The following is a 20,267-nucleotide window of genomic DNA, read 5'->3' on the forward strand; positions in this document are numbered from 1 at the left end:
CAGACTGCGATCACAGATTGGTAATTTAAAGGAGCTCTTAATCCCCCGTCTATGATTTTTTTTCTCAGAACCAATTAAAATACAGTATAAGGAAGTTGAAAGGAATATATACACATACATTTTTTTTTCATTCTGAGAAGTACACACTATTCCTATTCAGCCCTTTAGTCTAAACTCTGAAATCATGACAGTAATTTTGTTGACATCCAAAGCATTTTGTTCGAAGTGGGTATTTGCACCCGTAAGTGCAAATAACGATTTCGGTATTTACACCTGACAAACCGATCCCCTCGATGACGAGAATTGGGTGCTAATAGTTAATCCATTATTTGAACCCGAGATTTAAACACTATTGCGCGAATATTAGAAGAATTTTGCACTGACAAAACTCGGGTGCAGAAGTTTCTCTATGGTAAAGTTTTACTTTCGGTCATCCGGGGAATCTTGGGAATTTAACTATTGGAGTCGGTAGTTTAACTAATTCTAAGATACCTGTACTTTTCTTTTATGGTGTTTCCCTCGCATTTGACCTAACCTCGCCTCTAACTGAGCCCCCCCCCCCCTTTATATGCGTCATTTGCGAGGGAAACGTCATGGAAGAAAGGTGTCTTATAGAATTGTCTAAACTACTTATTCCAATAGTTAAATAACTAAGATTCTCCGGATGACCGAAACTAAAATAATAACCTTCACTATCTCTTAAACAAACCAATAGGTAAGGTTAGGTAGGTTTCTTTGGTAAGGTACCAGATATCAAAGTACAGGGGGGGGGTGTCCTGGGGGGGGTCCGGACTACTCCTTTTCATCAGAAAATTCCAATAAGTCTTCTTTAATGCGATACTATACTCGGGTGTTTTTGTTTAGTAAAATGTAATTACTATTGACCTCGGAATATCTCCTACTCTCAAGTGCACATGGCTTCAAAATGGCCTAAAATTTTCTGGGGGCTCGCTGTGCTCGCCATGTTCCCTCAGCTTCGATATTCTTGGATCCGCCCCTGAAGTAAGTTCTTTCTGCTTAATACGGCGGGGAGTCCGGGGGCTCCGGATAGGGGGTTAGTTTAGTATCTGTACCAGATATCAAAGTATATGATAATAAAATAGTTAATGTGGGAGAGGATTTTAATTTTCACATTTCCATTGTTAACATTAATGACGAATACAGAAAGTCGGCGCAAATAACTTCATTGGTCTCTTTTACTCCTAAGTTGAATAATTGTACACTACTTTTTCATTTTCTTTCATTGGATATGTTTGGTACTGTCGGGTGGAAATAGGTGCAGTAATGGTCATTTTTCGCTATCCACCCATCACCTTATTACGATTTATTTATTTTTTATTTATTTATTGATTGATTTATTTATTTATTTATTTTTTGCCATTTAATAGATCTCACCGAGAAACGAAAGAATATTCTGTACTTGAATTTAGCTGCGCATTCCAAAAATAAATGCGATATTCGCGATTTATTAATTGAAAAAATCACGATTTTTTTTCAGTCCCAATTTAATGTTCGTTCGTTCGTTGTGTGTCAGCACGCCTTGATCCGTGGCGGCTCGTGCAGTCCCCCCAGACACTCACTGCCAGGAGAATGATTCCTTTAGAGAGACAGCTGAATAATACACTACCAACAAATATATCATTTTATATGTTATTTAATTATTTTCAATACGTTGCTAAGTGAATTTTCATTAAAATCAGGCCAAAATTTAAGTTACTTTCATAGTTGCTGTCAATGCTGTACGATTCATGTCTGTTATTAATTGCCGCCGCCGCCGCACTTGAAGCAGCTCAGTCTCGTACAACGTGTGGACGGTGTGGTTAAATCGTGCTTTCTTTAATTACCCTTTGACGATGGAAAATCGAGTGAAGTATTTGCAAAACATCAACTTTAACCAGCTGACATTAAATGAAAAGACTGAAATCAAAGCAAGAGGAAGACCTACACCAGTTTTATCCATTCAACAGAACAGTACAAGCAGGAACAAAGAATATACACGCCAGTTTAACATCAGTGTTTATGGCTCTGTGGTTGTGACGAGGCAAATACTTTATTCTGCTTTCCCTGCTTATTGTTTGATGGGGACTCGGCATGGACGAAAAGTGGTGTGACTGACTTGAGGCATTTGCCACAGAAAATAGTGAAACATGAGCAGTCAGCCAAACATATGAATAACATGATTAATTTATCGTTGCCCTGGGAATTCGTGGACATCAACTACAACTCATACCTGAGGTAGGTCAAATTTGTGTATCCTACTGTTGTGTGAGGCTTGCAGTCCCTCCATTTTATTTTTCACGAGCCGCCACTGTCCGTGAGTACAAAGTAGAGGATCTTTGCGTGGGTGGGTGGAAAATACATAACTCTGCGCATCCGTCGCTTCTATTTTGAAAACAATGAACCAATTATGGTTGACCTTTAATATCTGCTTCCGGGTTAACCAATCAGAGACGGTTTTCCCCTTTCTACTTGAGCAATGGCGGGTGTATTACTGGTTGCAGAGAAGCTCACTGGAACTTTATTAAACGCTTTTACAAGGAAATTCCAAAGCACTGGCGTTTTTCCGAACTTACGGAGTTTTACCTACTAATGTGTGTTGCCCAAGTGCAATTCACAGTGTCATTAGCGAGAGGATATACATCGGTGGCACTGTACACACAGAATTCTTGTTCCTAAGAAAGGAAGGAAAAGCCGGCCATGTGGATTTCTGGTTACGGATTATAAATGGCAATTCGAAATTTTTTTTTATGGTTAGGTCAGGTCAGATTAGGATGATTCTGACAATTATTTTTGGTGAAAATCACTCGTTTTCAGCCCCCCCCCTCCCCCACCCAAAGCCCCGCATTCCCAACGTGGCCCCCTACAGTGTTACGGTGGGAATAACAAAAAAAAAAAATGTGATTTGCCCCAAAGATAAATGTCAGAATCATATAAAACAGCAAGAAAACTATCGCAGTTTATTTGTACCCGAATTTCGCCGGCGCATCCGACTCATGGGGTGCAGATAAGTTTCACTATCTGCACTCTATACCCTTGTTTAGGTTGTTCATCTTGAATATAATACCTTCTAGGCTCCAGACATAGGGAGATTATTCACCCTTCTATAACCGCCAAGTCAGGTGCAGTCTAGACTCTCCAGCTATATTCTATTCTATACCCGTAATAGATAACTGCTGTGGTGAGAACCATTTCTTGTAATGTAATTTTTATAACTAATTCAACAAACGAATTAAGAAACGGCTCTTCGCACTCCACCGTTTGTTTATTCGAAACTCATATAAGTAGGCAATACTATGAATATATACTGTACTTTTTTTTATTTGTATGTAACCCTGTAACAATTTTATCAAGAGTACAAAGGATTCTTATACTGTACCAGCCGAACTATGCTTACGGTTCTGAAAATATATTGTTGTAAGTGCTATCTATTGAACGTATGTGTAACTAAGTTGGAGATGCCGGTAGAGGAATTAATATCATTTTGTTGGGTGAGAGGAAAGTGTTAAGGCCGAGTTACAGCTCAGTGTGACACCTCCAGACGTCAACATAGGAAGGAAACATTTCTCACAAGATAACAATTAACAGGTTTACTCCTTGCTCTTGTTTTTATATTGATTTAGCAGTCGAGAGGACACCTTCTCATATAGCGATTATAAAGGTTGGATTTGATAGTGATTGGAAAAAGCGTGTCTTCATATTTTGTGTGTTAAGATGACAGGTGAGACAGGAAGTGGATCACAGGACAAGTGGAGAGGGTCAAGGTGTGTTAATTCACATATATGGCTCTATTTATGAATTTCATATTGTTAAAACCTCCTATAAACTAAATCTGATTCTGCTTTGCAATATGGTGGCTGACCCTATTAATATAAGTTTTGGGTCACGAATTTGTGGTAAATGTTTACAGCTGGGAGCCACAGCATAAGTGGGTTAAATAAGCAAATGGTAAAATTGTTGAAGGGCCTCTGCATACTAATAAGAATTGGGTAAATACTCTGTATAGAAAACACCATCTTCTTGATCCAGCAAAAACACAACGGTTTTCCACTTTTTTTTTTTTTTAGTCTGTGGTTATTTGTCCGGTTGTTGATTAGGTAGGTTTTTTTTAGACTAACACCAGAAGGAGTTAATAGAATAACACGAGGCTTTGTGGAAATGAGAATGCACAGAATCTATTAGAATGACCTAACTAATCGAACCTAAAGTAACCTAACTTACCAGAAAACCCTTTTAAAACATACCTAACGACACTGGGTGGATTCTAGTTTCCATTTACGTATTTAATAGATTGTAATTAACATTTCAACAAAGTTCCATCCAATTCTATCACTCATTTTGGTGTTAGTCTAAAAACTCTACATAACCAAGAACCAGACAAATAACCACAGCATTTTTTATGCTCTATGCACTGATGATAAGTTGTTTCTTGTGCAAATGCTTCTTTTGAGTTGTAGTCCCATCCTTTTATTGTTCTCGGCAAGTGGCTGCTTTGTTACAAATGTCTAACCTCTACGGAATATTGCCGCAGTGTTTCTAACCGAACCTAACCTAAAAAAATAAGAAACAAGCTAACCTAACCTAACTTTGTGGAATGTTAATATTGAAGGAAGTGAAGGGCCATTACTAAAAGGATAAAAGCATTTGCACAAGAAATGGTTATCACCCTTGGATATAAAAAAAATCGTAATAATGGAGGAAATGGCTGTCACCAGAAGGAGTTTATAGATTTGGTTAATTTGTCAACAAATGGTATATAAAAGATGGTTATAAAAATTATTATTTTTGTTATAATTTGAAGTATTTTTCCAAATTATTTGTTTTCCTCCATCCTTCGATCATAAAACACGGCAGAAAACTGCTATGGCGGTAAAAAATTCTCTCAAGTACTTTGTAGGTGAAAAAAAAAATTATTTACTGTAAAAATGGGGGGGGGGGGTCACGTTTCCACTGGTGACTGTCATGCTGATCCATTCTAAGTTATAAGGTAGTGAATCTGGTTTTGTCAACATGTACAAGAAACGGTGAAGGATCTGTTCGGGGATATGTAATTATTGGATGTATTGTCTACTGTTTTTTTTTATTATTCTATAGGATTGATTTCAAAGTTAAACACAATTATAACGTCATTTACTGGGAAATCTATAATTTATCACAAGCCATGAGTGCTGCTTGAGGATGAAGGCCTTGTTAAAGACTTTATGTGATCATGGACTTCTTGGAAGGACGTGTAAGTGTTCAAAATGCGGTAGAGAAGTGACATTCAACTGACATTTTGTTCCAGTGTTTGGCTAAACAGGAAGTTAAGTCAGGTTAGGTAGGTTAGGTCTCGTTACATTTTATGCATTGTCGTACTGATTTTCGTCTTTAGTGCCATGCAAATAATCTCTCTAGAAATTTTAATGCAGTTCTATAAGTACCAAAACGCCTGTGGAAAACCTTTGTCTCGTTGCTGGGTCGAGAAGCCAGTGTTTTTTAAATACTGTACAGTACTGTATTAACCAGGAATTTTCCATTGGTAACTTTATTAGAATCTCTTTACCAACGCTTTTAGTTTAAAACAATCTGCACATAATTAATCCCCTATATCCTAGAATTTAATGCAAACTCTTTTGTGGCGAGGAACTTTAAGATTCTAACTTTGGGAGCGCATAAGAAAATACTGGTCATAGGTTAGGTTAGGGTATGATGAGTTGTAAGGTTAGCTTAACATACATCGCTAAAGGGGGGAGGGGGTAGTAACTCAAAACTAGTGATTTACGATAGAAATGAAGGTCTAAATCGTTCATAACACATCGCAAACCATCAGAAAAAAAACAGTGTGCATGTCTAAGTACAGGGATGACCAAAACTTAAAATTTACCCAATAGTGAATCATCAAAACAATAACAGCACTATTTTGTCATGGTTTACCTAGCATCAGGCACACTCAAAACAAAGTCCAGTCAATGTCATTACTTCTAAATTGACTCGTATCTCCATCTAGTACTGATATACTCTGTAAATGCACTGAAAAAAAAATAGAGAAAGTCTACCAGGTAAGAATACATGATAGCTGAGCTGGTGTGAACATGGGAGTTATTTAAATCCATAAGAACATAAGAATGGAGGAAACTGCAGCGGGCCTATTGGCCCATACTGGGCAGTCCCATTTACACCCAACCCCTATCACTCATATATCCATCCAACTTATGTTTGAAGCAGCTCTTCACGGCACCTTTCTTCACTTCCGAAATGTCCATGACTTAGACCATTAAAAAACACCCTTAAAACTTACCTGAACATGTCATTTGGGGTTTAAAGAGGCCACCTTTGTACTACCTCCGACTGCAGCTGTGAGTTTGATAGAGAGCTTTGTCTGCTGGGAAACTTGTGATGTCCTTGCAAATGGCAGCCTTGTTTCTAGAGAAATAAACTTATCTCTGCTATTATAGAAGGACTTTAAACTTTTATTACAGATTATATGTACCATATCACTCTACGAACGTGACTGTGTATTTCTTACTCAGAACCTTCAACTCATCCATTACCAGTGCAAGATTAGTAATAAGATATTCACATAAAAGTAATGGTCATCGTCATCATTTTGATTTGCTGGTTGTCTACTGTGAGATGGTCATTGTCACTGAAACACAGGGGGGTGACGCAAATACAACACTGAGCCACAGGTTAGGAGGGAGAGAGGGAGGAAGGAAGGAATGTGGTGGCATGGGGAGTAGAGTTGAGCTTTACCATATGCTTGGATGCTTGATTGAGCAGTGTTTTCAGACCAATTATGGGTGTAATAACCTTTACAGTGTATACAAATACATGTGCATGACTGTACAGTACTGTATGTGCTTCTGCTAATTACCTCTTAATTTTCACAGCCTGTCATGATGGTGAACGTTCAGGATATTTGTGAAAATATGAGACTAGCAAGGGAAATGGCCCTCACCAGCCAGTATGAGACAGCAGCTGTGTACTACCAGGGTGTGGTGCAGCAAATTCATCGCCTGCTGGCTACCATACAGGAACCTAACCGCAAGACAAAATGGCAGCAGGTACTTTTTTGTGTGTTACTGAGCGTGCCTTCACGTGGTAGCCTAGGGATTTTTTTTTTATGATCAATGATCAGATGATATACTGTAGTATCCTTAGAATTTGCATGAACTAGGTAATTTATGAAGTACCTGTACTATGGTTTTTTGGAAGCTTCTTGAGTTTTGAATGTGTACGTAAATGATTAAAAAATGACATTGCCAATGACTAAAATTGAGAATTGACAATACTTGTTGATGACACGATTATTGCTACTGTGTATCATCCTGTAATAATACAGCAATTCATAAAATATACTTTCTCTTTTATACAGTACAGGTATTTATCTAAGTTCAGTTAAAATGGTGGAAATTTTTTGAGTAACTAAGTTTGCTTTTTCCTGTTAACATGCACTTAGCTTCAAAATACAGTAAGTTCTCGGTTAACGTTGTGGTTATGCTCTTGTAAGTGGATAAAATTTTTCCCATAAGAAACTTATGAAATAAGTAGGTTACATTCCAAACCTCCCTTCACCCCATAACATGCTTTACAATTATGATTGTAAATACCTGTATATTTTGCATTGTAAATACACACAAACTACAATAATGTTTAATTAATATTAAGTTTGATATATTGTACTCACTGATGGCCAAAGGTGAGGTGAGTGAGTGGTGGGAGGGTGGTGGCAATGGCAGTTTGTTATCTTAGATATGGTAATAAAATTTCATAAATACCGAACATGGTGAAATCTTATAATTTTTTTCATCACAGAATGACTACTGGTAATTTGTGAAATATCTTTTATTATCTTTTATTTTTGTTAGGTACAGCAGCAGGTTGCAGGAGAATATGAGAACCTGAAAGAGCTTATGAACTGCATCTCCTTATTCAAGTCTGATAACCCATCAGCCCTCTCAGACAGACCGCTAGGTGAGTTGATAAATCCTTTGAGTTAAAGATAAAGTACTATCTCCTTTATAGCAGTGATCTACAGTCAACAACAAAATTGTCTGCACCTTTAGGGTGTTTCTGTATATCCAGTATGACACACCGGACCAAGAATTCTGAACAACACTCTTGCGTACCAACCTTACCAAATGAACATGGCCTCAGTCAGTGATCGTTGCGAAGGCTGTCAGACCCAGGGGTGCAGAATTTTTTTTTGTTGACTACATATATGTTGGCAAATAATAAATGCTAGTTCACCAGGAATGGAATTGAGATGATTGTAATCATTGTATATATTGAGTTAGTTCATAGTAGTACAGTACATATATTTTCTGGCTTTAAATTTATATTTTTCATGTGTGGAGCGAGTTAGTATAACTGATTTTATTTTGAAAAAGGCACCTCTTTGCGAATGTCATCCTTTGAGGAGCCAACTAGAGACCCTGATGTATGGGGCCCACCACCAGGACGTGACCCTGACGTATGGCCACCACCGACCCCAGCTGACCACAAGTACAGTACTGTAGAATATTCATGTATTATGTGTCACATTTTCAAGTGTTTGTACCATATGATGCATGTGGTCAGTTTTCCATTCTTTTCTTGTGTGAATAAAAACCTCCCAACCCACACAACATTTAAAGTAAAGTGTAATCTCAGTAATATGTGATCTTAGCTCCTGCTAGTTTTCTGAATTTACCAGGTTTTCCAATTGGTTACTTTCATAATAACAGAAAAAGACGATCGCATTTGATATGATAACTGGATTTTCATACTAAAAGATGATACGTACTTACAGTATGTATGACGCATGTTTATTGATGAAATATGTATATATGAAAAGAAAATTGATTCAAATACATGGATCTGTACAATAAAATATTGATATGCAATGAAGTAAGAAACTTTTATTTTTGTTTACTTGGCCAACAATCTTTGTTTCCACTTCCAAATTTAGATGCTTAGGATAACTGATACCTGATTTTACATTGGTGAGTGGCTGTACATTTTTTCCTTAATCACTTACTGGTTCTTTAAAAGACTTTATGATGATAGCCGAGGTGTAATATTAGTGAAAAAGAGGCACAGATAAGGCTTAAACAGACCGTACTCAACCAAAAGATGGCCTGGGTAAAAAATAAAATGGCCATGTCGGCTGATCAGTGCACCATAACAAATGAAGTGACTACGATGAGTTCTGGATTTATGTTGGCCACTGTGTCTTGAGGTTAAGGTTGGGTTTGGGATTGACGTTGGGAACCCAGCTGTGTGTCTAGTGTGATGCAAGTAGTATTATGTTCTTATAGCAAGGAGCACAGTTTGTAACATTACCTGAGCTCTGTGTTACTGTACAGTATTTGAAATGCATTTTGATTCAAATTTCCTTTATTCTCCTGCAACTTCAGACTTCTGCTGTTCTAGACTTTCGAAGAGTTTAAGTTATCAGACAAATGTAAAATTTATATATTTTTTTCTCTTTATCTAAAAGATCCTTTGGATTGTCCAGGTCCACTCAGGTGAAGCCAACACGAGGTCCCAGGAGGCAGGACTCTAGTAAGAATGCAAATACAGGACGTACAGGAAAGCCAGGCTCCAAGAAGGGAACTGATTCCAAGACTGGGAGAGGGCGAGATGATAAGTCAACTGACCGTAAAGCGAGAAAGGATTCGGACAAAAAAGATGAAAAGGCAAGTTATAATTTTTTTTAAATATTAAAGGTATATATGCTCATATGTTTAAAACACAATTATGCAGAATACCCATTTTATTAACATCATTACTATGATTTCATTTATTGTCGCCTTTTTTTTTTTTTTTGGTGCTTGTATGAGTTAGCCATGATTATCTGATGGCAGCTCTCCAAGCTACACGAGTTCTTGTTTCCTCTCTCGTCAAGTGCTTTTATCTGAAGTCATTTTTTTACAACCTCTCCCCATATTATTGTTGGCCAACCCCTAGTTCTCCTCTCCTTTCATATTCAAACTTATGCGTTTATTGACCAAATTGGTCTCTTCCTTTCTCTCCAATTGCCATAATTATTTCAGCATACTTCTGCACAAAACTTCACCATTGCTCTCAAATCTACCCAATTCTCCTCCTGGGGTCTGAACAGGGTTCCTTACCTTTCAACATCACATTACACATCCTTCTAGCCATTGTCAATTCAATGCACTCAAGCTTGTGTGTGTCATCATCTTTGAGTGTCCATGTTTCACTTTACACTTCTCAAACTGGTCGCATACAGGTTTCCTTTCAAGTGAAGGAATAGCTTCCTAACTTCTTATTACCACTTCAGACTTTGCAACTATGCTAGCTTTGGCAACAGCTCCAGTACTACTATGTATATACAGTATAATAGCATATTATTGTTTTATTATTTATATTTTTATTCAATATTAATAATTATTTGAATTATTGGAATCCTACACATAATGCCCTATTCCCACTTTGAAATTTAAATTTACAGTACCCTGTACAGTAATTTATTCACAATAATTTGTGATTGATTGGGTATTCTGCAGTGTAACTTTTATAATTTCATATATGTGCTCACTACTGTTCTGCACAAACCAATTAAGGAAATTTTTCATGCTCAGGGTGGTGACAAGGGTGCAGATGGACGTGGTGGGAATGAAGATGAAGACGAGAAGAAATTTGATCCTAGTGGATATGACAGAGATCTAGTTGACATGTTGGAACGTGATATTGTACAGAAAAATCCCAGTATTCGTTGGAGTGATATTGCAGACCTGCATGAGGCGAAAAGGCTCTTGGAAGAAGCTGTTGTCTTGCCCATGTTGATGCCTGATTTCTTCAAGGTTAGTGGGATGATGAATATCCTATAGATGTACTACTTAAACTGATGTCTTTGAATTGTTTGACAGAAACTATTATATTTGGCAATGAAAAATCATGTTAAATCCTTAACATGTGTGGTTTATAATTAGGGATGCACCGGAACCAGAATATTAAGTTCCGGCCGGAACCAGAACTTGCCAGAACTTAAAAGAAAAATCCAGTCGGAACTGGAATTTTAAGTGTTGCTTAAACAATGAAAAAAAAAATCAGTTCTTCAACAATAAAAAAAAATCAGTTTCATGACGCCCAGAAATGCTAATATGATATTATTGGTCTTTGTCTCCATTTTTAAACTAATTTCTAAAATTAAAGTCGTGAAATGGAGTTCAAGTAGACCACTTTGTGTTATATGATTTACTGCTTTTTAATAAGGTTTTTTGTATGGGAATACAATGCTTAAAGGTAAGATTCACCTTGTATATAGTATTTTTCCAAAACTGTATGTTATATCACCTAAAATATATTAAGTTTAGCATTTAAGTTGTTTTATAAGAACAGTACATGGAAAAATAATAACGTGTAAAAAAAATCGATCTATGGGAAGCCACGGGTCTTTGACAGATGTTTCACGACACAACCAGTCACACACAGCCATCAGGATGATGCATCGAGTACTTGTTTAGTTCAACACTCTAGTCAGCTCACCCAGCTGCCTCACACATGACTCAGTGTCTCAATGAATAGCAGCTGGGGTGGACACAAGGAGGTAAGATTTTCTACCAAGCCAATATCCCAATAAAAAGTACCGGTTCCGGCCGGTTATTTTTCTAAAGTTTTGGCCGGAACTAAGTTCCGGTGCATCCCTATTTATAATGCTTAGTGAAATAGGTCTTGGCATTGTGATTTAAGTGTAAATACAATTAAAATACAGGTGATTTTGTGGACATTATATAAGGCTATGCTGACCATAACTTTGTAAGCGCCAAAAAAACCCTAACAGAAAACGTTAAAGTTTTAGAAAATGGAACTCACTATATCTTGAACTAATTGTGAGAGCGCAGTCATTCTTGTAACAAATTGAAGCTTACGTACTCAGGATTATGTTGCTGTAATCATATACAGTAATAACAATCTTGTTACGATGGTTAGTAATCCTGAAAATGATCATGACCTTAGCAATTTAGAGGTATTAAATTTTGATGAAATTTGAATATTTTGATATAGGAATACTCATTCACAGTCACCCACATGTATTCGTATACACCGTAAGGTTACTACGCCCTAGTAGGTCTGGTAACACCGCTTGACCATGTGTCCAGGTGTACGATAAAGCTAAAATCTAATCCCCTCCATGCCTCTACATTCATCCCTCCCTCCTAAATCGTGGCTCGATGTTGTTTTTCCATCACTCCAGTCTGTTTCGGCTGTAATGAACATCGAGCAGTTGACAGCCAGCAAATCAAAATCATGAAAATGACCCCACTGTGTCTATACAGTTGTCTGGCATTGGCCATTACTTTTGTGTGTATACAGTATCTTTTTGTTATTAATCCTTTTTACATTTGTCTCCAAATTTATAACTTCCTTCTCTGTGACTGTTATAACATTTCATTAACTATTGATCTTACTTCTACCTTTTGTGGACGGAATCTATTGAGTTCCACCCAGTGCATCCACTTTCAACAATTTATACAGCATCCAGCTGTCCACTAATGCAGTTGTAGACCTCTCCATCTTCCCCACTATGATATCCCACCTCTTTATATAGTAATTATAGATTTCTTTAATTTTAAACTCCGTATTAAGAGAATGTAAATTTATCCCATTTGAGCCAGTATTTATAAACTAAATTTACCCAAGCTCTAAATTAATTATTTTCTTTGCCATGGCAGGGCATTCGTCGACCCTGGAAAGGTGTGTTAATGGTGGGGCCACCAGGCACAGGCAAAACAATGCTTGCTAAGGCTGTAGCGACAGAGTGTGGTACAACCTTCTTCAATGTTTCCTCTTCTACCCTTACTTCAAAATATCGTGGAGAGTCAGAGAAGCTTGTTAGACTTTTATTTGAAATGGTAAGTGTATGTGATCCTGATATTCAATTGAATAATTTTGTATCATGAAATAGTTGATCACGTTACATACAGTAATACTGTATTGTAATATACAGGTATAGTATTAATTTTATTTCTTTTACAGGCCCGATTTTATGCACCCAGCACAATTTTTGTAGATGAAATAGATTCTCTCTGTTCTCGAAGAGGGACAGAATCCGAACATGAAGCTTCAAGACGTGTCAAGTCTGAACTTCTCATGCAGATGGATGGTATTCAGTCATCCACAGAGTAAGCATTGTTTTTAAAACTGTTAAGCTGAAATTAAATATTTTATTTGATAACACTTCAGGTACAAACTTGAGTACAATACTGCAATATTCAGTTGTAGCTCAGCTAATCTGTCACATGGTATCTAGTTGCTTCATCTTGTACATAAGAGGTTATGATTTCATCTTACATGGCAGGTTGTTGCTTCATCTAGAGGAAACATTGGAACATTGAGATACAGGGTATATTAAAAATCATGATAGTGTGCAGTATATAACACTGTATTTTGTTTTTGTATTGCATTTTGTTTAAGAAGATAATCTTTGTTTGGCATACAGTACAGTACTTGCTACAGTACAGTATAGTAAAGAAAATATACAGTACATGGAATAGAAAGATAATGGTTACTTGATTAATTCTGATGATAAATAACTATTTCATATTGTTTACTGTTAACCCTTAGGCCCCGGGTGACGTTCCAGAATGTCAGACCAGCGCGCCCCGGGTGACGTTCCAGAACGTCCGCCTTTCCCGCCACTATTTTTTTAACTTGATTTTTTCTTGATTTATCAGGGGTGGGGGGGAGTGTTACGGCTAGCAGCGTCCTAACCCGGGACTTAAGGGTTAGTATGTGACTAACTGGAAAAGAAAAAAAATCTAATTTGAAGACATTGGTCGTCATATTTATAGGCACTCTTACACTTTTTTATTGTTCAAAAACTCAGGGTTTTTTCCTCCAGATTTAGATGATTTCCTTTGTCTATTAGTTGCCTGACTTCTCAAAATCTGATGATGATTTAATGCTGTATTGCAAATTTGTTAAGGGGTAATTAGAGGCTTTTAACCAACAGCTGTGAAGAACCAAAGGTAGTGATGGTCTTAGCGGCCACCAATTTCCCCTGGGACATAGATGAAGCTCTTAGGAGACGCTTAGAGAAGAGGATTTATATACCACTGCCCAATAGTGAGTCATCTTTTTAGTGGTGAGAGATCTGAATATTAAGCTAATACATACAAGGTACTAAACTATCAGAGAGGACTCTTGGATTATTGATAACTTTTTTCACAATTGGAGGGTGCTGGAATACTGATTTGTCTGACTAGTGAGAAGCTAGAGTTGTTAATGGTTACCTAATATTATGCAGTATGTTGAACATGTGATATGTTTTATACTCGTATTGAAATCATGATATTATGGTATGGATATGTCTGTTCATCTGGGTGTTGGTAAACTTTTTCTTGCTTGGAGTATAACTTTTATATTAACTCTCTTGCACACGCAATAAGATTTTAAGATTCCGTGACCACAACAAAATTTACATGGGGCCACTCACGTGAGGTCTGGTCATCTTTGTATTGCAGCCAATTTATCCCACAATTTTTTTTTGCATGATTTTTTTCACTCTGAATAGCTGAAGAAAAAATTGTGTTCCCAGCATCATATCTCAGATATTTTCTTACAAACCTACCAAGTATATCATAGTTAGAGAAGCGAAATTTTAAGAGCCTTCCAATGGTGGCTTTGGAATTTTGATACACCTAGTAGTGCGGAGGATGAGAGAGGACATAAAGGGACAAACACAACCTACCAGCACAGCTGATGGGAGAAAACTGATGGACAGCATAACTCCACCCACGCTCTGGTATTTTCTGGAAGCTTCCCTTGCAAGATCACAAAAATTTGACGCAATTGCGGTATCTTGAAAACTTTTATTTTGGGGGTGGGCATATTTTAAAAGTGTAATGACCCAATTTGTGTCATCAATTCAAATACCTGTAGTGCTACCCAATGTTATGATGGGATTTGTGTCTTGATGCACGAGAGGGTTAATACACATGTAATAATGAAACTTTGTGAATGTTCATTATTTCTTGAAGTGTAGAGTACCAAATTGAAGTCAGGTCAGTGTCACTGCTGCAGCATAAAAGTTAAATTTGGCACTGAATTGTTATGTAACCATACCACTCCAATTGATTACAGTTGTTTGGTCATTTTGTACCTATGCTGTTTTCTAAATTTATGGACAAATTAAACTTATGCCTTATCCCTGTGTCTAACATGAATTTTTTTATCCGTACAGTGGAAGGAAGGGAAGCTTTGTTGAACATCAACCTGCGGGAGGTTAAACAAGATGAGTCTGTGGATTTGACTCAAATAGCGATGATGTTGAGTGGATATTCTGGAGCTGACATCACAAATGTTTGCAGGTTAGAATAATTTCAAGTTGTAGGGTTACTTCGGTTTAAGTGTGCCAATCTGCCTTTAGAATTTAATACTGTACTGTAGATATGTGACAATAATTGACTTGCCCAAGACAGTTTACAGTGGATGTACAGTACAGTCATCCCCTGATATTTGGAAGGATTAGGGTCTATAAAATTTTGCCTTGTATCGAAATTCTGTGCATTGAACCCAATTTACCTTCATACTGTACCGGTAATTCCATTATGTAAGTGGAGACAGGTAAATGTACAACAAAATCGTGACTCTATGATGTAACCGATACACATAATAACACAACAGCAAACTTTATTAATACTATCCTGAACATAATAAACATAATAATGCAGCAAGTAAACCAGTGGAAGAGAGAGGTGTGTGCACGTGTGTGTGTGTGTGTGTGTGTGTGTGTGTGTGTGTAATAATAATAATAATAATAATTAACGGTTTATTGAAAAAGTTCTGCAGCCCGAAGGCTGAAAATATACATTGGACATAAATGACTTATTACATACATTGGTGGTTTAACAAAAGCCTTCATTAGAGAAAGGTAAAGGAACATACAGATTAATGAAGGTGTTGAACAGCTAACACGTAGTGTAGTAACTCTCTCCCAGATGGTGTTAGGAGGAACCTCGTGTGGTGTAGTAGTTCCCTCAGATGGTGTTACGAGGGACCTCACGTGGTGTAGTAATTACCTCACAGGTGTTATGAGGGGCCTCACGTGGTGTAGTAACTCCCTCACAGATGGTGTTATGAGGGGCCCCACATGGTGTAGTAACTCCCTCACAGATGGTGATATGAGGGACCTGACGTGGTGTAGTAATTCCCTCACAGATGGTGTTATGAGGGGCCTGACGTGGTGTAGTAATTCCCTCGCATATGGTGTTATGAGGGGCCTGACGTGGTGTAGTAATTCCCTCACAGATGGTGTTACATGAGTGAGGTGTGGTCCCAGGCCTTCCTATCGTAGACGGATTAACACATCGCTGGTTGTTGTTGGGTCTCACGAGCCGTTATCACTGGGTACCTGGGACTTCACTGTGTGAAGGTTAACTTGGGTACGACTCTTACTGTTGAGTTGTTCTCACTGACTTAAGCACTGTTCACCACTGTTCAAAACCTCTGTTTAACACTGGTTCCATTCCTTTCCTAAATGAAATTGTAACTTCTGGCGAGAACTTGTTGATATTCCGGTGGGGAGGAGGGTTCAGGGGAGGGAGTTGGTATGGGTCAACATAACAGTTGACCTGGCTGCTCCGAGAGGAGCGCCAGGTACGTCTTGACCCTTCGGTGGTCAAGGATGTAGTGTGTGTGTGTGTGTGCGCGTGCGCAGATTTAAGTTGGATAAGTTTAGGTTTAGGAGGGAGATAGGAAGGAATTGGTTCACAAATAGGGTGGTGGACGAGTGGAACAAGCTTAGCAACTTTGTAGTAAGTGCTGGGATGCTGGAAAGTTTTAAAAGGAGGCTAGATAGATTCATGAATAATAGAGATTGGTAGTAACTCTCAACAGGAGCTGCCATGCACAGGCCAACCGGCCTATTGCAGACTCCTTATGTGTGTGTGCACGTGTGTGTACATATGTGTGTGTGTGTGTGCTCGTGTGTGTGTGTTTGTGAGTAATAATCCTGTCGATAACCCCATGACATCTCGCCTGTCAACTGTGAGATGGTTTTTTCTCGTTGCCATTATTACATGTTATGAAGCTATAGAAGTTGTGGAAAAATAACTTTAATGTACTCTAATATGCTTAAAGATAAAAAACAATCAAAATAAAAGGCTACAAAATTAAAAAAAAATAAGAGCATGGGTGTCTAAATGACATATCTGTGAAAGCAGTGGGCTGTAACTTTGCTGTCAGCCCAGCTGCACTAACTCCCCTGGAGTCCAGTGTAACATTGTGGCATAAACACTTAAATCTGAGTAGAAATATTAAATCTTTTGGCCAAGACATAGCTAAGTCTTTTATTTGTTCATTGTGCTGTACATGGATTACAGGTACCTTACAAGTTTGCCCCCACAATCCCTTTTTCATAAAGTTCACTGAACTGTTACAAATTGAACAATTTCCACCCCTTTTGGTACTTAACCTCGATTGTTTGTGGACCACTTCATATGAAATGATTGTGTCGTGTTAAACGAAAAGTTAGAGACAAAAAGAATTACACGAAGAGATTTGAGAGAGGGGATGAATATGGGTAGAGATGTACTGTACTGAGGTATAGCTCAGTAATTTCTCAAGGTTCAGATTTGGCCTTGTCTTTGAAGGAGAATTATGTAATGAATGTGGGCAGTGAATCGAAACCATTATGCCTTTAAACTTTATTTACAATTTGGGTTACTCTTATCACATTACTCGTTATTTCTTACTTCTCCCTTTGTGTTTTCTTTTCTTTTTTAGTTCTTCCCTGTGTAAACAAGCTAAATCAAGGGAGTTTTTATTATTATTATTATTATTATTATTATTATTATTATACATTTTTAGTGCAAACAAATGAGTTGCTTCACTTTATCAGCCAGCGGAGCATATAAAATCTTCTTTGGGTATTTTTAGGATTACTCATGGGTGTCAGTCAACACTTAAAGGTGTTTATAAGTTTGGCAACCAGATTGTTTTGGGAAAATTTTACTGAATCCTCCAATTATGAATGCAAGTGAGGGTGACAGTGAAGATTTATTCTGTATTAAACATTTCAGGGATGCCTCCATGATGTCAATGCGACGTAAAATAGCAGGACTTAAGCCTGATGAAATCCGTGCTTTGCCAAAAGAAGAACTGGATCTACCAGTTACACAACAAGATTTCCATGAGGCAATTCAGAAGTGCAATAAATCTGTGTCTCTGGATGACTTGGAGAAGTATGAGAATTGGATGCGAGAATTTGGGGCTTCTTAAATGACTTTCGTAATGTGTTATTATAAATGTGTACTTATGATTAATTGATTATTATTATTTTCTGCTTACATGACTTTTGCTGTGATGCAGGATGGCTGGACCAGTGCCGATTCATTGTAGTTAGCACCGTGTGGGTTATTCTTTCACCCTGGCAGGATGCTAGTCCATAGGGCCATATGCAAGAAGAGTCATCACGTACATCTTGCTTTGGTATCCCGACGGGCGCTATGCAAGAATCACTCGGTGCTTTAAAAAAAATTAAATTAAATTAATGCGATTCATTATTGGAATGTCGGTGATTTCCGTGGTGCTCGCACCCCTTCCCAATGCACACCACGATGGAACTGTTTTGAAACCAAATGAAAAGAAATAAAAGTGGATGTACAGGACATAAATTGTAGAAATCTGCAAAGGAGTAATATTTTATGAGATATCCTCCATATGGAACAGCCTATGAAGAATTTTGTTGTTCTTTTTAAAAGAATTCCGTGTTTGTGTGGGGACATCCGCCAGCTTCTTTTTGCCTCATCGCTGCTTTTATCCTCCACATACTCCTAACATGGCCAACACTACCAAAATAGATATTGTATGAGTATAAATATTTAGTAGCCTAAATTTCATATTTTAACAAGTCCAAATATGCCAGGTCACCAGTACCAGGTAATTCTTAGGCCCTAACACATCAGCTGTGTGTTCCATTTGTGCATCAGTTGAACCACAACTTGTTACAAATAACATAAATTCACGTGTATTTTGTACAGTGGCGGACCGTGGTTGCACTGATGAGACATGCAGAACACCCACACATATCAGTTATCAAATCAAATATCAAGTAGGATATGGCTTCTCTCTAAGTAAGGGTTGTCAAGGTTTTATAAACACCTAAGAAACTATACTAAAGTTAAAATATCTTGCCTCAAATTATTTTGCAGTCAAGAAATATTTACTTAAATTGAAATTGAGCTTTCCGAGAATTGTTTTTTCTCTGTAAACGTGCACAAACTGAAACATTTTCTTCTCAGTTCACTTAGCACATCATTATTGATCATTCATGATTTTAATGGGCAGTTTACTGTCACTAATTAGTTACTGAACATAACACCAGTCTGTTGACTAGGCCACCAGGCTATATACTGCCTATTTCCTTCTGTTTATGTTTGGCTAGTTGCCTTAATTAAGAATCTAAATTATGGCTTCACTTAATTTCTTAAATTTTATAGGTGGCATCTGACAAAGTATCTATTATAAATCATTAAATAATGGGTGCAAAAATACTTAAGGCAAAGGAATATTAAGCTTTCAGTGTGATCTACAGTAATTTAGAAATAAAGTAGTTAAAAAAAATTAATAGGCATCGTGCACAATGCTGGCCCTCTGTAAAATTGCCAATGATCTTATTGCTGACCATTTAAATAATTAGTAAATATTTTTATTTATATGATCCGATTATTATTTGATTTTTTTTTGGTTTAACAAATTTATTGACAAAGCCTGGAGTACAGTTTGCCTATTCTGAGTATTCAGTCGGGCCTTGACACTGGGTGGTATCAATTCTCACTGCCACACAGGACAGGTTCATACACAGAGAAATACATCATATTCATTAACAGTATACAGCTCCTCCCCGATTTACGACCTACTCGACTTATGACCACTCGCACTTACAACCTGCCTCAGTCGTACCAAAATTTTGTCAAATTACGTATTTTCGAGTCCCGTCAGTACACAGAAAATTTTTGTTTGTAATTCACTTTAAAATGGCTGGCAAGCTTAAAAGTGAGAGTTTTGTGGTGCTGAGAAGAAAAAGAGACACCCATTTTAGATTTTCTATGTATTATTTAAGCATTTTCGACTTAGAACCTGTGCAGTTGATGTCCCTGTTCATCCCCCCTCAGGCAGACCCTGCTGCTGACACATTATAATCCCATATCCTACAAAAAAATTTATTTCATACATACTTTTGCTTTATGTGCTCCCAGCATCTTTTCAATTGTTTAACTGTCTTGGGATTCTTCCCAGGGTTGCTTGCATTGAACAAGATGGCAATGTCTTGCCACACC

General features: G+C 37.5%; 1 protein-coding gene across 4 annotated transcripts; it reads left to right on the plus strand.

Annotated features, from left to right (window-relative positions):
• Positions 1 to 3,490: 3,490 nt before the first annotated feature.
• On the plus strand, positions 3,491 to 19,883 carry LOC121855740 (katanin p60 ATPase-containing subunit A-like 1). 4 transcript variants are annotated; one of them, XR_006086836.1, is made up of 12 exons: positions 3,491 to 3,585; positions 6,867 to 7,040; positions 7,845 to 7,950; positions 8,367 to 8,481; positions 9,458 to 9,656; positions 10,566 to 10,787; positions 12,660 to 12,839; positions 12,964 to 13,109; positions 13,940 to 14,052; positions 15,170 to 15,296; positions 18,009 to 18,701; positions 19,559 to 19,883. XR_006086836.1 is itself a non-coding variant. In XM_042350843.1 (11 exons), the coding sequence occupies exons 2-11, from the start codon at positions 6,873 to 6,875 to the stop codon at positions 18,205 to 18,207; spliced, it is 1,575 nt and encodes a 524-aa protein (XP_042206777.1). In that variant the 5' UTR covers positions 3,491 to 3,585; positions 6,867 to 6,872; the 3' UTR covers positions 18,208 to 19,243. The 4 variants fall into 4 exon arrangements, 3 of the variants coding, with proteins under 3 accessions (XP_042206777.1, XP_042206780.1, XP_042206778.1); XM_042350843.1 differs by lacking the exon at positions 19,559 to 19,883 and having other exon boundaries at positions 18,009 to 19,243; XM_042350846.1 differs by lacking the exon at positions 19,559 to 19,883 and having other exon boundaries at positions 9,476 to 9,656; positions 18,009 to 19,243.
• The last annotated feature ends 384 nt before the right edge of the window (positions 19,884 to 20,267 follow it).

The sequence above is a fragment of the Homarus americanus genome, unplaced genomic scaffold (assembly GCF_018991925.1).
Source record: "Homarus americanus isolate GMGI-L3 unplaced genomic scaffold, GMGI_Hamer_2.0 scaffold15894, whole genome shotgun sequence".
Classification (NCBI taxonomy): domain Eukaryota; kingdom Metazoa; phylum Arthropoda; class Malacostraca; order Decapoda; family Nephropidae; genus Homarus; species Homarus americanus.